Source organism: Eupeodes corollae, chromosome 2 (genome assembly GCF_945859685.1).
Source record: "Eupeodes corollae chromosome 2, idEupCoro1.1, whole genome shotgun sequence".
In the NCBI taxonomy this organism is placed as follows: Eukaryota; Metazoa; Arthropoda; class Insecta; order Diptera; family Syrphidae; genus Eupeodes; species Eupeodes corollae.
The window spans coordinates 156,656,757-156,676,910 of record NC_079148.1 but is presented as its reverse complement, the minus strand read 5'-3'; the positions used below and the strand labels follow the sequence as shown (position 1 = coordinate 156,676,910).

Genomic DNA, 20,154 nt, shown 5'->3' with positions numbered 1-20,154 from the left:
TTTGCAGATCTGGCAATGATTGTCAGACCTGGCAATCGTTTAAACTTACTTTAATTCTTTCTAAATTGTGGTTCTGGTTTCCTTGAAGCGTTTAGAAATGTCAAAACATTTCAACTCGACGATTCTAAACAATTACAATACCTTTTAATAGGGCAGGTACAGACAACATAATGGACTTCATTTGCAGTCAACTTCATTCTTTGAACGTAAATTTTGACCAAGGCAACTAGTTAGTTTTTTAAGTGTCACAAATTTCAAATTCAGTACTTTATTTCACAAACCTCTACTTAAAGTTCGTAGTACAAAAACTACCAAAATCATTATTGTCTACAGAACACTCCTCAGGCAAGCTACAAGTAAAGAAATTATTACTTGTTTCTTTTCGAAATTTACACGTAAGCTTTTTACAGAAAGCATTACACGAAGGTGTGCAGAAAATAAATAAATCATAGAGTAATAAAGTTCAGCAGCGATTTTTACATAAGTTGACTTGACTTGATATTTAGGGAGATTTTTCTTGGCCAATTTTCTAGTCAGCTTTCCACTAAAGTCGCTTTAATTACAGTCTTTGGCAGCCGGCCAGATACCAGAAACTTGCCTTACTTTTAAGTCCCTTATGTCGCCTGAACCTGCAACTAGTAAAAATAAGTTAAAAATAAATAAAAACATGAAGACACATTTTTGTTTACTCCTCATCAGTATCTACTTTCATTATATTTTTTTTTATTAAACCTAATTTAATCAATAATATTATTAATTATGTAATTTTGTATTCTTTTCCATATTTGCTGTTTTTATTTTTTATGTTTTTATTACAATTGTCCAGTGATTTGCATAATTATTTGTTTTTTTTTTTGTGTATCGTTCACAAACTTTTCTTTTTGTTTTGCATTTTTATTGCGTGGTAATTCATGGAAAAATTAAAAAATATAAATATTTATTGATTTTACATTATTTTGCAATATATATATAAACTATTATTGTGATAAAGAATTTTCTATTATGTATTTAAATATTATATTAAAAACGCCGTTCACTACAAAAAAAAAGAAAACAAAAACTAATTTAAAAAAAAGGAATAGAAATGCAAGGACTATCGTAACTTCCTTATTTTTTTCAAAATTTAAACAATCGAAATCTTAAGCAAACTTATTTAAAAAAAAAGAATTAATTATATAATAATAATACATAAAAGTATTGTTTTATTGTATAGAATACTTATAACTAATTTATATAGAAGTTTTTGCGGATTAAGGACTGGTCAAGATTAGAACATTGGTTGTGTGGTTTGTGTGTGTGGTTTGAGATTAAGAGCCAAAGAAGTACACCGTAGAATCAAGTCATCACAATTAATTAATAATTTTTTTTGTTGTTTTCTTTTGTCTTCATATTCATCGAGGAAAAAGTTCAGTTTTATAATTTATTTTGTATTTCGTTTTAAGTGATTCGATATACAAGAAGAATTTAATCGATTTTCACATTTGAATAGATTTTTCTCACGAAGAAGTTTGTTCCGGCGTAGCCGACAGTGCCGCAAATGAGACCAAGCGCTCCGCTGAACAGCGCCATGTAGCCAAAGTAGAAAGCCGTTTGGAAGAGTCCATACATTCTTTAAAAAAACATAATTAAAATTTAAATTAGAAACTAACTAATTTTTTCAACTTACTTAGTTTTAAAGAAGAAATAATAAAATGAATACGCATAGACGTAAATTGACGTTGATGCTGCCGACAGGAAGCTCGTCCACTGCCACCGATAGTCCTCTGCATTTAGCAAGAAATACGTGCATACAATTGTTACACATACGGTGACGATTGTGAGAATCGTGAAGACCAAAAGCATAAAACCGTAGACGTAGTATATTTTGTATGCCCAAAATGACGTGAATATGAAGTACCTAGAAAATTGATTTTCCCATTTTCAAAAAATAGTATTAGAACTGAGTTATTTTTGAAAAAAATAAAATAAAATATTACATTTCAATAAAAATCGATCCAAAAGGTAAAACTCCTCCGAGGAGAATGATAATCGCTGGCTCCATGAACCACTTCTTTTCCGGGATGGGTCTGGGTACTGCGTTCACACGGCACGGGAAGTCTGGTTGGCCATCCAAATTACGTCCGACAACCGTTCCCACGAGGGTCAGTGGAAGAATAACGAAGAAGCAGATACAGGTGACGGCAACCATTGTACCGAATGGAATTGCCCTCGAAGCGTGGTAGTAAATTGCAATGAAATTGATGAAGAACGCAGTCCCACAAACAAAGACCGGAACTAAAAATGCCGATACTATCATCTGTCGAATCCACATGCGCCCACCCAGCCGAGCGTACAGGGATCCTCCAAAGTAACCGTTGATGGGTGAGGTAGCGGCATAGACAAATATCGCAGTGGATAGAAGAGACCCCCGTCTTAAAGGGAGGAAGACAAGATTAGTTTGTTTTAAGTGAATCCTTTCGATGGTCTATACTTACTCTGTATATAGTTCTCCTACGATAGCGAAAATAATGACACAAAATACAACTGAGATCAGTTGATATCCGGCTCCGATGAGAGCTGAAAAGAACAAACTGTGTTGCGGAGTTCGGAATACGTCACCATGAACTTGTTTCCAGCCATATTCGTCACCTAAGTCACGTTCCTGTAAAAGTTAAACGCATTTAAGTATTGATTTGAAACCCTATACCAAAGAGATGGATAAAGTAGGCTTTGCATTTCAAATTGAAAGAATCATCAAAGCTTAAGTTTAGGTTGTTAGAAACTTGAAAAACTACAAGACAGACAAATTGGGATAGGTTAGGCTTAACAGGTGGTTCATCTTCAAAATCCGATAAGCACATTTCGAACTAATAGGATAGGAGGATTGGATAAGAAAAAAGATACAAATAAGTTTTTAAAGTCATATTAAATGAGTGGGAAATATTGAGCCTAATAAAGCATTCAAAATTCGTGTAGTGCGGCTAAAGAAGGAAGCTCTATATTTTCAGTCCGAAATTGAGAACAAAGGGTAAATTGATGAGCATTCCTGAGTGGAGAAATGCAATTCCTATTTCACTAAAGCATTTTTAATGGAAATAGTGGTTCAATTATGAAAGGATTGGGACCTTGTGAAGACAACATTGGGTTTTCGAAGCATTAAATTCTACACGGTTTTTGATTCCTCATTGGACAGTGCTGTCAAGATCAGAATTTAACAAGCTTAACTACGCTGCCGTTTGTAGTGTACATCCGTAGGAGAAGGATGAGAATCTAAAGAAAAGCTAAGGGTACTGCCATCAGCGAAACAATTTAGTGTGTTAGAAGTTTCAGACTAAAGATAATTTTTATAAAATTAAGGAAGAGTATCGGAGACAAAATGGAGCCCTGTGGCACACCAACAAAGTTAATTTCTAACTTAACAAAGAAAAGATTCATCAGAACCAAATGCACACGTTTTCGATAAAAGAGCTTGATGACAAATAAAAAAAAAATAAGTGGCGCAACAGTCTGTAGAGAACCAGGGCCTGGTGACTTACAACACTCAACCATTCCTGTGTGCGAGTATTTGCAGGGATGGAGGGGACCAACAATTTATATGCCGAATCCGAATGGCTAATTTGAGAAAGCACTATTTCATGACAAGAATTACTCTTGGAGAATTTGTCAATTCCTCGCAAGAGGCAGTACCCGTTAATAAAACTTTAGGTGGCACAAGCAGGGATCGAACCCAAGTCCTCTGGCATGACAGTCCAACGCACTAACCATCATGCTACGGGTACTACATGATGACAAATAACTGGTGCAATAATCTTACTTTCTCCAAAACTATTCAAATATTTGTTTAAGCGGTTCAGCTTTACTACGAAAGCAATACCGCCGTCATTAAGAAGCTTTCATTTTTCAAGATATCTGCATTGCAATGAATAATTACGATAGGTGGACTTTAATAGAAGGTTCGTGTAAATATTGATTTTTGGGAGAAGCCAGGATGTCTTGCACCTTATTGTTTTGTTTTTAGACTTAGGCCATTGCAGAGGAAGTGGGAGATGTACTTTTTCGTCTCCTCATCGTCACACCCTTTCTATAAATCTAATGAGCTGATACTTATCCTTTTTAATGTGGGAACCGATTAAATTGTAACCAGTCAATAGAAATAATTGAGACTTTTCTATTTCCTGCTTGAAGCTTCGATGGAATTTTGATGAATATTTCCATTTATTTGTGTTTTAGTGACGTACTGCCTGATTCGGATTAAGAAGTGATCTTTTTTGGTCTGGATTCTCATAACCTAGTTCTCTACAGCACATCTTAACAAGTTTTGACTTCGTTATAATAGAAAAGATAGTTTAGGTTAGGTTATGTAAAAGTGGCTGCGGATTCAGAATCCATGCACTTAGGCCAAAAGAAAAGACCAATTGTGGTACCACATGAATTTAGAGAATTACTTCTTACTAGTCGAACCATTTTGAGCTTTTTAAAAAGCGAAGAAGATATTTGATATCCTTTCTAGTTCACTGGGATTATAAAAAGAGTAGTCTCCCAAATGAAGTTTGCGTCTTAGTGAAAGAGCAGGACAAGTGCAGAGAAGGTGAGAGATTGTTTCCTCTTCATCTTCGTCCATACAGATCCTGCAGAAGTCATTTGAGGTTACACCAAGTCGTATTGCGTATCTGCCTATAAGACATTGTCCCGCAAGGAAACCTATTAGGGAGCTAATATGAAATCTGCTTTGAGATAACAAGTCTTTAGAGCACTTTAGGTCCAGTTTAAGGCTATATGAGTTTTGCGCATGTTGATAAATTGTGCCACCTAGAGTTTGTTATCTCAAAAGCTGTTTCTTTTAACAGAAGTTTACATGTAGCACGTAATAATTATAACGGTTGCATTTTTAGCGAGTTTATCGGCTCTATAATTTTCCTGTGATGTCTCTGTGGCCCGGCACCCAACAGAGGATGTTAAATTGTTGCGCCATCTCCATAAGAGACGATCGACAATCAAGCCGTTTGAGATTTGGTTGAGACACCGTCAAGAGATTTAATAGCAGCTTGATTGTCAGAGAAGATGCGGCAATCAGAAGTTGATATCACGTTTTCTCCTAGCCAGGAGAAAACCTCTTTGATCGCTAAAATTTCCGGTGGGAAGACGCTTAGATTAAGCTTTTCTGAGTACACGCCACTACCAACTCCCTCATTAGTCTTGGATCCATCTGTATAAAAATGAATGCTTTTGTCATCCAGGAGTTTTTTGTCTTCCCATTTATCTCTGGATGGAATAGATACCTGGAAGTTTTTTCCAAGTTGGGGTTTTGGAATAGTGTAGTCTATGTACTTTGGTGTAGAACCAAAGAGGTTCAAAATGATGGAGTGCCCCACATTGTTGTTGGTCTATTGAGATGAGACGTTGAGTCTTATAGCTGTACTCGCTGTCACTTGTTTGCTGAAGTTGTCGAGGGGTGCCAGATGGAGGAGAGTATCTAACACTGCTGAGGGTGTGGTTCTCAATGCCCCGCTTATGCAGAGACATGCAATGCGTTTGACTCAGCTGAGTTTGTCATAGTATGTGACTTTCTCCAGTGCAGTCCACCATATTGCAACCCCGTATTGGTCGGATGACCGATGTGTATAGCCAGTAGGTTATGCGAGGTTGAAAACCCTTTTTGCTTCCTATGGCTTTCTTGCAAAGGAAAAGAGCTACTGTAAATTTTTAACTCTTTCCTGAATATTAGGTTTCCAACTTAGTTTTTTGTCCAATATCAGACCAAGATATTTGGCTTCATTGGTAAAAATAAGTAGTACACATTTTATTGAAGGAGGTACAATTACTGGGATCTTGTGTTTCCGTGTAAAAAGGACGAGGTCTGTTTTTTGAGGATTAATACTAAGTCCGCAGTGATCAGCCCATCTAGTGAGCATATTGAGTGCGTTTTGGCAGAGGTCTCTCAGTGTATTAGGATGTTCTCCTGTGACGGCGATAGCAGCATCATCGGCATACGCAACCACTCCGTAGCCTTCCCTCTCAAGCTAAGATGGCTTTGATTGCCAATTAATAAATAATATGTCTTTGTTGTAGTTTATCGATTTGTGGGAAGTGAGATCTTAAGTGGCTTCAGAGACTTGAAGCAACTCTGTTTGAAAGACACTGCAGAAGCCTGGAATATTTATTGATCTTTCCAAGAAACATTAGATGAAAAGACATTTCCCTTTCTGTTTTGGAACCATTCGTGAATACGATAGAAATTCTTCTATGAAGCTCGTTTCACGGGAGCATTGACATAACTTCAAAGTGAAACGATTTACAAATGCCGATTTTTCAAGCGATCTCACTTGTTTTAGAAGCCAACTTATTTAGAGATTTTGAAGTTCAAATGCTCACATGAGTGCCTGAAAATGAAAGAGTAGAAAATCTCTCTTTTAATCAAGATCATATCAACGTTTCAATTAAAATTTCATTGGAACTTGCATAAATTAGAGACCCACATAATTCTTTATCTTGAATGTCAACAACCGTGAAGAAACTTTGTTAATATGTTCCCCTACCCCTCCATTCTCTCGCTTTTTTTTGTTTAACTCTGTTTCTACACAAAAACTCTAACAACCTATGATAAACGATTACACCCTATAAAGATCGTAGACCGTTAAACAAGACATTTAAGTAAATTTTGTTTTTTTTGTTGCAAATTAATTTTAAAACAGATTTTCTTATCACGCACGAAGATAGCGATAAACAACTACAACACACATGCCTTAACGTTGGCAATTTCAAAGGGTGACTGTCTTTGGGAACAAAGAATGCTATTTGAACTCACCATATCGTCCATTTCTTCATCTTTACTGTATCGTGCGTAGTCCTTGCGCAGAGTTCGCATAAGAATCATTGACACGAGTCCAACCAAAAAGATCACCATCATGAAACTGTTGAATATGCTAAACCAATGGATCTAAAAAACGGGATTGTCATCAAATAAGGCCTTAACTGTGGTAAACTTTGACATACCCTATGTTGGAAAAAGTTGGGATCCAAATACTTGTCGAAACGGTTTTCGAATTTAACCGGAGTCAACTTCCAGATGACTTCATAGGAGAACTTAATCTTGGCTCCCGGTACGAGTAGTTCCTTCTTCTCCGTTGTCAGATTAATGTCCACAATCTGTTTGCCATTGTAGCCGATTTCGAATTTCTTGTGGGTGTAGATGGAGTATTTGTTCTCTCGCTCCGAACGCTCGCCCACCTTTCCCCAAATCGGCAGACCGTCAATGTACATCTGATACCAGTACTCGTTCTTAACGGCATAGGTGAAAGCCTTCACTTTGTCTTCGGTCAAGTCAACCATGCAGATCACAGTCGATGAGACGTCGACTGAAAGTAGAGTAAAAAGTAGAGCATTTGAGAGTTTTCAAAGTCGACCGGAATCATTATCAATTTACCTTTGAAATCGATCTCGTAGCCACTGAACTCAAGTTCGACTCCCTGCAGAGCTTCACTGAGGGTCTCATGGTAATGGCTTATGCTCTGTTTGGAACCCGAACAGAATGGCAACGAGAAATAGGCATAGGTCTCTTGGCGATTGTGATAGGGGCCGACAGTGTTCATCCATAGAACGACTTCTTCGCGGTCGTTATACTGGCAAAGGGAAAGAGTCAATCTTTAGGAACTTCTTCATTTTATTTTAGCAATAATTAAAAACTTACAATGTGATTATGTTCGTCGCTAAACGCTCCGAACACGCATAAACAAATTATGAATACGTGGGCAAAAAACATTTTATTTGCAACAATTTTACAATAAAAATCAAATGACTCGGGTTATTGTGTGATGAAAAGTTGTTTGGGTTTTTAGTTATTTTGCATTTTTCAGCAGATTTTTGCAAAACAGAAAAAAATTGATTTCGATTATGGATGAAGAAGATGAAAATTCTAAACACGTCAACTGACAGGCGGGGGACACTTTTTTTAAGGTTTTTTCTTATTTTTTCTTGTGTGCCTGTGCAGTTGCTGACATTTCGATTTTGACAGCTATTTGTCTGTGAATAAAATTGACAGATTCGAAGCGACACCTAGAGGAGAATAGAATTTAATGAATTGTGGTGAATTATTCCATTAGGTCAAATTCACATGAATTAAATTTGAGAAATCGACTTTAATTTAGAGATAGAGAATGAAATCTTAAGATTATTTACTGCCTGTTTCATTAAATGGTGACATTGGATTTGTCAACGGTAGAGTGTACAAAAATAGTGCTCCTTTTTAAAAAATAAAATTTAATAGTTCTTTTACTCTATTTAATCAGTTTTATTGAAAAAAAAAATATCTTAAATAATACATGAACATTTTATTATAAAAAGTGCTGCACTGAAACACAACTAAATATATGTTTTTTAGATTTAACATTTGACTCAAATCTCTATGAGCAGTTAGAACAAAAGAAAAGTAACCGAACTTTCACCAGATATTTCATCACTTGCGACAAAAGTTGCTTCTCTTAAAGCTACAAATGCACGCTTAAATAAAAAACTCTTCAAAATTACGAATAGATGTGATCTTCTAAAGTCGCAATTTGAGCTGCTGTCACGTAAGGCCTACGAAAACACCATAGTTTTGCATCTTCCTTTAAAAGAAAACACCAATGCAATTGACTAAGCAAAACAAACATGCAAGGGTCTTCTCAATCTAAAGGAAAATGATAATATCCTTGTTAAAAAGACGAAGGAATTCACTAACAGAAGAAAATAAAGATGCACGGTTATCTTAGAAATTGACTTAGCAAACACGATACAAAAGATTCTGCGTGGCTCAGGTATTCTAATAGGAGCTGGAATAAGTGTAACAATCACTTCTGCATCCTTCTGTCTTTATTCGGAACAAAAAACAAATTACTTGGATTGAATCTTACTGCTAAAATTGCAATAAAGGTCATAAAATGGAAATTAACAACAACACGTTTGTTTAAAAATGCGTTCGCGGATTAGGAATCCAAACATCAACAGAGATGACATTTATCCAACAAAAATTTGGTTCGAATGCACTTGAACTTTTTGACTGCAAAGGGAGAACATTAAACTGAGTACTCTTTACCCTCAACAGCGCCTCTACCGGTGTATATTAATAATGAATAGGAGAACAGTGCCGTCTGCCAAACAACAATTACTAGTAGTAGATTTATTAATTTTAGTATGTTTATCTACAATATAGCTGGAATTAAAAATAAATTAATGCTGGCTGATTTTTTTAATTTAATTCAAAAATACGATATTATTATATTGATTGAAACGTTTAAAAAAAAAGAAAGACAAAATGAAATGTCTAAATATTTTAAGGACCGGAATAAAGTTAATACCAGCTATATTCCGGTTGTAAGCAAATAATATTCAAGGAAGAGCAAGTGGGGGAATATTGTGGGGTATTACAAAAAATAAAATTAGTATTTTTGTAAAGTAAGTAAGGCTCAGAAGTTAAGTTGTTTAGAAGATTTAATTTAGACCATTTTAAGTCTGCATATCTGGAAGCTAGCAAAATATAAAAAACAGGTCTGTGGGGCTAAAAAAGTTAAATTACAAATTTAATTTAGCGACCAACTTAAAAAGGTGTAAGGATTCAAAGAATTTTTGGTATAATGTAAGGGAGTTGGGTGGAAACAATCGTATGTCTTCAAACTTCAAGTGTATTACAAGCTGAAGTTCTGGCATCCCATTTCCGATCCTTGTTGACATGTCAAGATGACTTGCTCGTTTCATTACGCTTGGCCAGACACAGTCGATAATTTCCTTGATTTTGTAATAGTCCTTAATGAACTGGAACTTGCTCTTTTTAACATGAAAAACAATAAGTCCCCAGGAATTGATGGCATTGCCGTTGAATTTCTGAAAAACACATGTTTAGAATACAAGCAATATCTTCTTTCTTTTTATAACAACTTGTACGATTCCGCTTGCATTCCCATCAGCTTTAATAAAGCTGTTATATTTTCAATATTTAAGAAAGGTGATGCTAGCTTACCTGAGAATTACACACGAATTTCAATATTAAATTCCATCAGAAAAGTATTTGCTAGAATCCTATATAAAAGATTTATCAATTGGGTAGAATCAAACAATCGCTTAGGTATGTTTCAAGCTGGTTTTCGTGAAGGCTTTTCAACGGGTGACCATATCTTTGCTTTATGGAGCTGCATTTGACCAGCTTTCATTTATAAAATGGCCTCACTTGGTATATCTAGAAAATTTCTAAATATCAACGAAAAAATATTATGTAAAACTAATGCTTCAGTTTGGAATGGGCCGAGATTTTAAAATGGTTTCAAACGTGTGATGATAATTCAGATAATTTACCTGGTGGAATTTGTTTTTCTGATATTCGTATAAAAGTGCTTCTTTACGTGGATGAATTGGTTATGCTAGCGGATAACCTATTTTCTCTCCAGCTACAAATCAATAGGGTCCCAACGTACTGCAATGTCTGGGACAGAGAAAACAAAGATAATGGTGGTGTTTGAGGCACGGAGTTTTAGAGGGTTGGCAGAAGAAAGGTGGTTCCTTAACAACCAACCTATTGAAATAGTACAGGAATTCAAATATCTAGGAGTGTTGATGTCTGCTAACGATAGCTTCAATAAACATGTTCAGCGTAAGTGCAAGGAAGCTAAAGTACCTCTTGACATGATTTGGCCAACTTTCTTCTCAAACAGAAACATAGACTTATGATCTAAATACCGAGTTTTCCAAGCAACCATTAACACTTGCTTGTCTTACGGTATTCAAGTTTTTGGTCACACCTATTTTGATGAATTTAAGTTGATACAACGCCTCTTTTTCAAAAGATTATTTCGGTTACCTAATTTGACTCCAAATAATGCAATTCATGTTGAAGCATCGCCATAATGTTTCCTTGAACTGAATGAGTTTAGCATAGATAACTGGCAAGATATCTTTTCGAAATTTATCGCAAAAGTTGATGAAAATATATATCTTCAACATTTAAATAGAGCCATCCATCGTCATCTAGAGAAACATATAGAAATCTAAGCCACTCTTTAAATACTAATGCGACAAATTATTTCGATAATAGACTTTCTGCGGCGTATTTACCATTTGATAGCTATTTGTCCGATACTACAAGTAATTCGAAGGCTCTATTTTCAACATAGTGTCCTCTCTGGAGAACAAATGTTTTGTGTAATAAACGGATCCGTTGGGTGGACAAATCTCTTCATGTTCTGTGAACATGCTTTAAAATATCGAAGAAGCTTTTCAACCTTTTAATTTGTTTAAAATTCCGTTTTCATACAAATATTAACTTACAAATTTCCAAAACAATTTATAATATGAATTTATACAAACGTAAACTAAAACACAAAAATCAATTGTAATCAAAAGATCATTTACTTTTTTCTGTTTGAGCGAATGTAAAACAACAAATAATATTTTTTTTGTATAACAAGAAATCTAATGAAAACCTACCAACTATTTATTTAATTATTTTATTAAAGCAAATGCTATTCTATATTTAACTAGCTTCGAAAAAGAAAAAAAAGGAAACAAACTGAATTTAAAACAACGTTTTATTTCTCAAACAGAATATATTCACATTTATATGAATAAAATAAAACTAAATGTGCACTTTATAAAAAATACAGTGAAAATATTATCTTAATCGATTCAAACTCGCGATGTCAAAATCCGAAACGAAATAATATTCACAACAAATAAAGCAATGTCAAAATTAATGACGTCACAAAATATCACCAAAGAACTTCACACAAGAATATTTTTAAATTGTTGGAAACAAAAAACACTATGTGCACAATTTAATTTACTGATTATCGTACGCACTCGATATATATAAAATAAATGTACTCGCGTATGTACTTACATAAAACCGGCTTTGATTAGACCGTTAACCAAATCACGTCATATGTATGTATTTATATGAAATTTATATTTAATAGATCTACACATTATTATATTTAATGTAATCAAAATTATAATAACATGTAAATCTACATTGATATAAGAAAATAAATCAAACAAAAAATACATATTCACTCAAAATTAAAATTTTCCATCCAACAAACACTCACCTGGATTCTCCTTGCTGCGTATTTGCGCTGAACATTTTATTTAAAATTTAATTTTTACAACACTATAATATATTCACAATTAAAACAAACAACAAAATTTAAAATTAAATACAATTATTAAAACAATAAAGGTTAAATTAATAAAATTAAAACGTCACAAACACAATTCACAAATAAACTAACGCGCACGAACGAAAACCAAAACAAACGATCAATGGGAATAAAATACACTACTCATTGTAGTAGGCTTTCAGGCTCGGCATAGTTAGTTCATAATAACCAACGGGTCTTTTCCATTCATATAGAGAAAAGCAAAAAAGTAACATGTTCATGTGCAATTGTTGTTGTCGTAGATTTGATGCCTTCCTTGTTTCAATTCTAATTTGTTTTAATTCTTTATTTTCAATGTCAAATTAGATAGCGGCTTACGGTTATGCAGAAATTCAACGAGACCTGTTAAGATGCCTGCAAAAATGGTTGTGAAACAGAACTTAACCCGAGGGCGAAAAATGTGCGATTATAAATACATGCATTTATTTATATACAATAATAAAATCAATAAAATTAATAAAAATATCAAATTTATAAAATCAATGTAAATTGAGCTTTATGTATGTATATCAGAATTGCCAACATTTAAATTTTAAAATAAACTTATCAAAAAAATAATATATGCAATTCAATGTCAAATTAAGGTTATTATAAATTAGGCTAATATGTTTTACAATTATACATATACTTTTACTTTTTGTAATAAACTTTTGTTTGAACGCAACATCTCAACGATTTGCTCTAAATATATTCAATTTCTTTTTTTCTTAATTTTTTAACATAAAAATTCTTGTGCAATTTAAACATAGGTCAAAAATTATTCGTAGGAAATGTGTTTTCGATGCATTTTCATTAACCCTACAAATATGTAAATAAAAAGGTTGAAGAAAAAAGGTGTCATCATTATATTTAAGGTTACTTACAGTAGTGAAAACATAATTCGATAATTTTTGACATTTTCAGTAATAGCAGAAATGTCCAAATTGACATTTGAATCATGTGATTCAGTATTGTGTGTGAATGTTTTGAACAAACATACGCCTTACAATTATTTCTTATCTTTTCTTTATTTAAACACTTTTAATTCTACTTAAAAATACTTTAACATGTTAACTATCAAAATTTGACAGAACGGGATAGTTAACTAATTGCTGGTTGGCTTCTATACAACTTTGCGTATATACCATCCCTGGCTAATAACTGCTGATGGTTACCTATTTCGGTTATTTTTCCATTAAGCAAAACGCAAATCAAATCTGCATTATGAACCGTGGTTAGCCGATGAGCAACGACAATGCATGTTCTTCCTTTGCAAGCTGTATCAAGAGCTGATTGAACGATCTGTAAATGGAAATGTATTAAGCATTCGTTTAACTAACACCTCTTTTAAGAGCTCTTAAACATTGAAATGAGTTTTAACTTACCCTTTCACTTTGCAAGTCTAATGCAGAAGTAGCTTCATCAAGCAACAAGATCTGCGGATTTCGAACCAAAGCTCTTGCAATGGCAATTCGTTGTTTCTGGCCTCCTGACAGCTGAGTTCCCTTTGCTCCGAGTTTTGTTTCAAATCCGTTTGGCAGCGCCACTATAAACGAATGTGCATTTGCAAGTTTTGCAGCTTCAATAATCTCATCCATTGGAACTTCTCTGTAATTGTCTCCATAGGCTATGTTCTCAGCAATGGTCTTCTCAAATAGAACAGGTTCCTGAGAAACGATACCCAATCGACGACGAAGTGTTGGCAGTGCTAGATCCTGTTCGATGTCCTGACCATCTATGCACTTAAAATATAGGATATTGAATTATTTTCCAAACGTAACGTTTTAGTCTTACGATTTGTCCTCTGTCAGTTTCGTAATATCTCTGCAAAAGTTGTATACAAGTTGATTTTCCACAACCAGATGCTCCTACAAGTGCAATGGTCTTTCCCTGTAAGACCTCCAAATTCAGACCGTTCAAGACTTGCACATCTGGCCGAGTTGGGTAGCGGAAGGAAACGTTATTGTACCTAATTCCCTTCAATGACTGTTTAATTTTTAAATTTTCTCTAACATCACTGTGACGGGATGATTTAATCCGCGGCCTTCTGTCTAAAATCCGAAGTAAAGTATCGCCGGAAATGAGAGCGGATGTGAATGTTGGAGCTAATGCGAGGGAAATGGCCAGAATAAAGAGACCAAAAAGAAGTGATTCGGAAACTCTGAAATTGAATCATCTTTTTTCAACTGTTTAGAAGAAATTTTTAACTAAGAATATTACTTGATAATATTGTAGTACTGGGCCTTTCCTTCCGAACAAAGAATTCCACCGTACGTTAATGCAATGGCGTATCCGAAGTACATAATGGAGAAACCACTTGAATTAACAACTCCTCTAAAACGGAATTTTTTTTTGAGGAGCCGTATATAAGTATCAACATCTTTGTTGTACTCTTCTATCAATTGAGGCTCTCGTCGAAGACCAGCCACAGTCCTGATATTGGCAATGGCTTCGGTAGCAATCCGACTTGTTTCCTCGAGTGTGCGTTTTTCATGCACTGCCGAACTTGCCATGAATCTGAAAACATGAAGAAAATCAAATTTAGAACAAGAAATAGATTCTTCGATTGATGTCAAATTGATAGTTCTTGATCTAAAAAAGAGATTTTTGAATCACATTCTAAAGAGATTTACTTTGCTTCGATGAAGATTGATCCTATCATAAAGGGTGAGGTACACAAACAAGCCAACGACATTTGCCAGGAGAAGTAGAACGCAAATGACAAACAGCAAACAAAATTTGCAGCTGCTTGAATCAAACCACTCATCGGCTGTCCAATAGCTCCTTGAACACTTGCAGCATCTCCTGCCAATCTTGCAGAAAGAACTCCAACACTGTTTTCTTCTTCATCGAACCACCCGATTTCTTGAGCTAAAATAGCCTTAAAGGTTAATGATCTGCAAAAGATTAATCTTTGCATTTCGAAATTAACCAAAATATAAATAAAATCCACCTAAGTTTTGTAGTTAAACCAATTCCAGATAAGTTGAAGATATAAGCTTGAAGAAAACAAACGGCTGCCACAGCAAACCCAACTCCTACACAAATAAAAGCAAGTTCAGAAGTGCGGTGCAAAACAACTTCAGGATTACTCTGCCCTAGAGCTGCATAAAATTCTCCAAATAAGTAAGCATATGCTGGTTGGATACAACCATATAGCATGGCGCAAAGTGTTCCAAAAGCTAGGTAACACCATTCACTCCGAGCAATGCTCAAAAGTCTTCGAAATGTTTTCCAAAATTCTGTTTCTCCCTGCGAGGAATCTCTGTCTCTTTCAAAAGCGGATCCATTTGTGGAAAAACTATTTTTGTTAAGTAGTTTTTTGTGACAGCTGCCATTTTTTCTTGTCTGATTGATGGCAACGTCAAAGTATTTCTCTAAAACAGAATTTAACCCATAGTCAAAATCATAATTTATTTTTACTCAAACCTTAAATCATACCTCTATCTAAAATGTCCTCGTCATTTGTATTTTCATCGTTGAATTCCTGAGCCGTAATCATGTCGAAATACTTGCCGCGTAGCTTCATTAGATCATTATGAGAGCCTTCTTCAACAGCTTTCCCATTATGAATGAAAACAATTTTGTCAGCATCCCTGATGGCTGATAGACGATGAGACACAACAATTGTAGTACGACCTTTACTGGCAGCACTGAGAGCATTTTGCACAATTTTTTCGGAATTATAATCTAGAGCAGAAGTAGCTTCGTCAAGGAGTAGAATTTTAGGGTTTTGTATAAGAGCACGCGCAATTGCGATCCTTTGCTTCTGACCACCTGATAATTGAACTCCCTTTTCACCAATCGAAGTGTCGTAGCTCTAAAATGTTAAAATAGAGTCAGATTAGAATAAGAATAATAATGATTGTAAAGTTAAATGGCGCCCAATGCAGGTAAATCATTTACATGACTCTTTACTTACGAATGGCAGTTCAATTATGAAATCATGTGCTCCAGCTGCCTTAGCAGCAGATTCAACTTCTGTTTGCGAAGCTTTTGGCTTTCCATGTCTGATATTTTCCCCTAAAAAAAAACAACATTTATTAAGTTTAATGGAAACAAATCACATGAACACACCAATTGTGCCCTGAAACAAAACAGGCTCCTGACCCACGACAGCTATATTTGACCGCAACCAGGAAACATTAAACTCTCTTATATTCATTTGATCTACAGTAACATTTCCAAATACTGGATCATAAAATCGTTGTAAAAGTTGAATACAAGTCGATTTTCCACAACCTGAGTGACCAACAAGAGCTACCGTTTGTCCGGCTCGGACCTTTAAATTTAGTCCTCTCAAAACGATTACTTCTTCACGAGAGGGATAACTAAAGAAAACATCCTGGAATTCAATATTGCCCTTCAATTCGGAATCATGCATTTTTCCCTCTGAAGACATTGGATCGATATCTGTTGCTGAATCGATGACTTCATAAATCGGCACTGCAGAACCAATAGCTGAACTAATAGCATCTAAAAACGGTGAGCATCTCGCAATTTTATCCACTCCAATAAGAATTCCCAAAAAAGCCTGTGTTTTAAAAAAAGCTAATAATCATATATTCAGTATTTTGACAAAAATAATTACAATCATTAGAACTGCTGGGGTGTATTCCGGATCAGTTTTTCCCCGATCGCCTAAGACCAAAATAACTCCATAATAGTACGCAGATGCAACTGAGAAAAACTGCATTGATTTGGTAACAGCATCGCCAATTCCAGTGAATACTCCTTTTAATTTATTAGCTTTGTGAGCAGGAAGCAGAAGTTTATCAAACCGCTCAGATTCCAGTTTTTCACCACCGAAAGAGACAACCGTTCGTACTGCACCGATGATTTCTTCAGCCAAACTCCCTGCTACGACGTAAGAGTCCTGTTCACGCATCGTAAGCTTGCTCTGATACTTTGAGGGAGTTAATAAGATATCAGAAATATATATAAAGGCAATTACCTTAGCTACAATATAGTTTGCCGCCAAAATCAAAGGTATATAAGCACTTGTCACAAGATTCAACTTCCATCCATAAACAAACGAAGTGGTAATAAAAAGAAAGACGCTTATAGCCAAATTCACAAAATGGCCCAATTTTTCTGATATTCCATCACGAATTTTTTCCAAATTACTAGAAAAAAACATTAATTGAATGAGCTTTCGGAACAATATCCAAGTTTTCCCTACTCCGTAATTCGAACAGCAAAGTTTTGATTTGATGCAACATCATGCCATCCAATGTGCTTTCTTAAAGTTGCTTCAAAAAATGCTCTCCTCATTTTCGAAGTGATTCTTAAGCCCACAAGATTCAAAATGTCAACATATATAACTCCAGACAAAAAAATCAAAGCTGCAAGTATTGTAAAAATAATTCCGAATGCCCAAGAATCATTTCTTAATTCGGCCATGTTTTCTTCCCTGGTTGCATTTGTTCTAAAATAAAAGTTCTTTTAAATAACTTCTTGCCTCATGCCTCATAAAGTGAAAACTCTTAAACTTACAGTATTTTGCCACCACCAAATATTGGTAGTGAAATCGTTTTCGAAGAAGTTCCAAAGCCTAAATTACGATCCACAAACATCGCAACCAATTCGCTGTGGACAATTATGCCAAAAGCAAAAACTAACGCCTTAATAAAGCAAGAAATCGAGGCTATGAATATCAGCAAAAAATCCGATGAAGTTGCATATCGGAATAGTTCCCAGAAACTCATGGATTTATTTTTATTTTCAGTTGCATTTGCGGTTTGTTTGGGTCCCCTAAAATAAAAAAAAAATGCATTAGCGTGAAATTTTCTAAACATTCAATAATTTAATAATAATTTTAAATTTTTAATCCTTTACCAACTGAACACGTCTAAACTTTGACAGTTCGGGACAGGAAAAAAAACAAACAAACCTTATTTTTAAACGTCAGGAATTTTGAATCAAAACTTCAAATGTAAAATGAGTGTTAAGCTACGATTTATTTTTGTAACTACAGTCCTGAGTTTTTGGTGGCATTAAGTTGCGCTTAGTAAAAGCGTATGATTTAGTCAGTTTCAGTTCTCTGATATCTTAGAAATTTAAACCGGCCAATTAAATCCTGAATTATCTGTTTAATCAAAATCTGCTTGCCTTACATTTTTCAAATTAAATTTAAGATAATTTAGGTGAAAGAGGAATGGGTAAATATTTTCAAAGTCAATAATCTTTCGTCAATCGTTTTTAAAATTACCGTTAAATAAACATGTATGAATGTAAATACATCAACATCTGTACACGAAGTTCATTAATAATGCTTAACATTAAAAAATAAAATTATAAAAAATCGAACACAAGCGCAAACAAATGTGTGCCTCGAATTGTACAGTTTTTTTTTTTTATTTGTAATGTACACAGGTTGTTTTTTGGTTACTTAAAAAAGGCCGAGTTTTTGTGCCTAATTATAAAATATTAACAAAGTTATATTCACGATTAAGAAAAACCATTTGTTGTTCTAATTCATTAAAAATTAAGACTTAAGTTAAGTACTGACAATTATCAGATCTTAGAATGTTGTCAGATAAGTCAGTGTTCTGGAATTAGTTGAGAATGAGCTGTGACAGTTACAAAATAAGTTCCAATGACGAATTGTCGGTTCACAAGGTTTTATGACAGACACTTGACAGCAATTTTCGGATCCGTTAAACATATGTATCTGACACTTTCAAATGTCATATCGTTTGCAATGACCTTTGGCCGACAATAATTTTAATTGAAATATTTTCACGCTAAGTTACAAACTCACACGATTCAAAGACATTTTACACACATTTTTAGTGATACATCTTACAGCATTGTAAAATCTGAGAGATGCCTGTACTTAAACTTTATATCTTTTTACAATGCTTTCATGCAAATTTAGTTATGCTAACGGTCACTGATATTTTGTTCCACTGCAATTAAATTACTTTAACTGCTGAGTAAATTAATGAATTTTGTTTTCTCCTAAGAGAGAAAAAATTATAATAGATTATTCAGAAACGTGGCTTAAAACGTGTAAAACAAATTTAAAAATAGTAGAAAAACGAGAGATATTTATAAATTGAAGGTAAACAGTTAGAAAGGACTAAAAAGTGTCAATTTTTTTAACGTATACAATTCATAAATTTAATTTATATTTTTTTCATTTTAATTATTTTAACACTATTCCCAGAAAAATAAAATAGCACTCACATTTTTATCACTTTATACAAAATAGTCTTAGGAAAAAGTAAATATTTACGCACAAAAATCTTAACTTTTATAAGAACATATTTTTATCGGTTGTAATTTTTTGCATTCGCGTCAAGTGCTTAGATTTACCGAATGAAAAAAGAGATCCTAATATGAACTCCAATTTTGCAAGACTGAAAGTCTCGGAAAATACAAAAAGACTTGGATAGGTAAGGTATCTCATTTTTAAATATAAAATTAAATATGCTAATGTGTTGTACTTACTTGATTTAATTAATGCATGAAACGTTAGTAATATTGTCGATGCTAATTCAAGAAAAAAATACAACAAACAAACTTCTTTACAAATTTTGTAAACACTTTTTTTTATTACTACTTTTACTGTTACTATTGAATAAAAATTCAAGATTTATTTTTTAATGAAAATTGTAAACTTTTTTCTTTATATTAATGTTTAATATTAATAAGTTTTTATTTTATTGAGGAATACCCGCTAATTGGACTTCAAATTTGTATGAAATATTAAAAATTATTTTTTAAAATGTGAGTAATAATTTTTCACGACAAGAACTGATGTCTTTTTAACATAAGACAGATTTCTTGCAGCACAATAAAATAACATTTTGTAGCTTACGATGTACAATTTTGATATTACCAATAACTCATCTTTAGGCAAAACCTTTAAGAAATTAAATATTTGTTGGTTTTTTAATACTTACGCAGTCAATCTATCTATACATGAATTTGCGTTTATTTCGTACTTTATATTTTTAAACATTTGAGCAAATAATTGACGTCTTTCAATTTCAAGCTGGCACAATAC

The 20,154-nt window shown here is 33.9% G+C and overlaps 2 protein-coding genes across 2 annotated transcripts; both read right to left on the bottom strand.

Annotated features, from left to right (window-relative positions):
- Window positions 1–838: 838 nt before the first annotated feature.
- Window positions 839–7,956, bottom strand: LOC129948327 (transmembrane 9 superfamily member 3). The gene is made up of 8 exons (XM_056059285.1): window positions 7,667–7,956; window positions 7,403–7,598; window positions 6,973–7,334; window positions 6,785–6,916; window positions 2,475–2,641; window positions 1,977–2,411; window positions 1,667–1,897; window positions 839–1,609 (listed from the first exon to the last, which is right to left on the bottom strand). Exons 1-8 carry the CDS (start codon window positions 7,736–7,738, stop codon window positions 1,465–1,467), a joined length of 1,740 nt encoding a protein of 579 aa, XP_055915260.1. The 5' UTR covers window positions 7,739–7,956; the 3' UTR covers window positions 839–1,464.
- A 4,730-nt stretch (window positions 7,957–12,686) lies between these two features.
- On the bottom strand, window positions 12,687–19,488 carry LOC129948325 (multidrug resistance protein homolog 65-like). The gene is made up of 14 exons (XM_056059283.1): window positions 19,332–19,488; window positions 17,637–17,894; window positions 17,323–17,568; window positions 17,095–17,266; window positions 16,732–17,046; window positions 16,218–16,674; window positions 16,063–16,163; window positions 15,582–15,960; window positions 15,094–15,517; window positions 14,774–15,037; window positions 14,361–14,657; window positions 13,935–14,301; window positions 13,526–13,882; window positions 12,687–13,442 (listed from the first exon to the last, which is right to left on the bottom strand). Coding segments are annotated over exons 1-14 (3,840 nt in total). The 5' UTR covers window positions 19,334–19,488; the 3' UTR covers window positions 12,687–13,241.
- Between the last annotated feature and the right edge of the window lie 666 nt (window positions 19,489–20,154).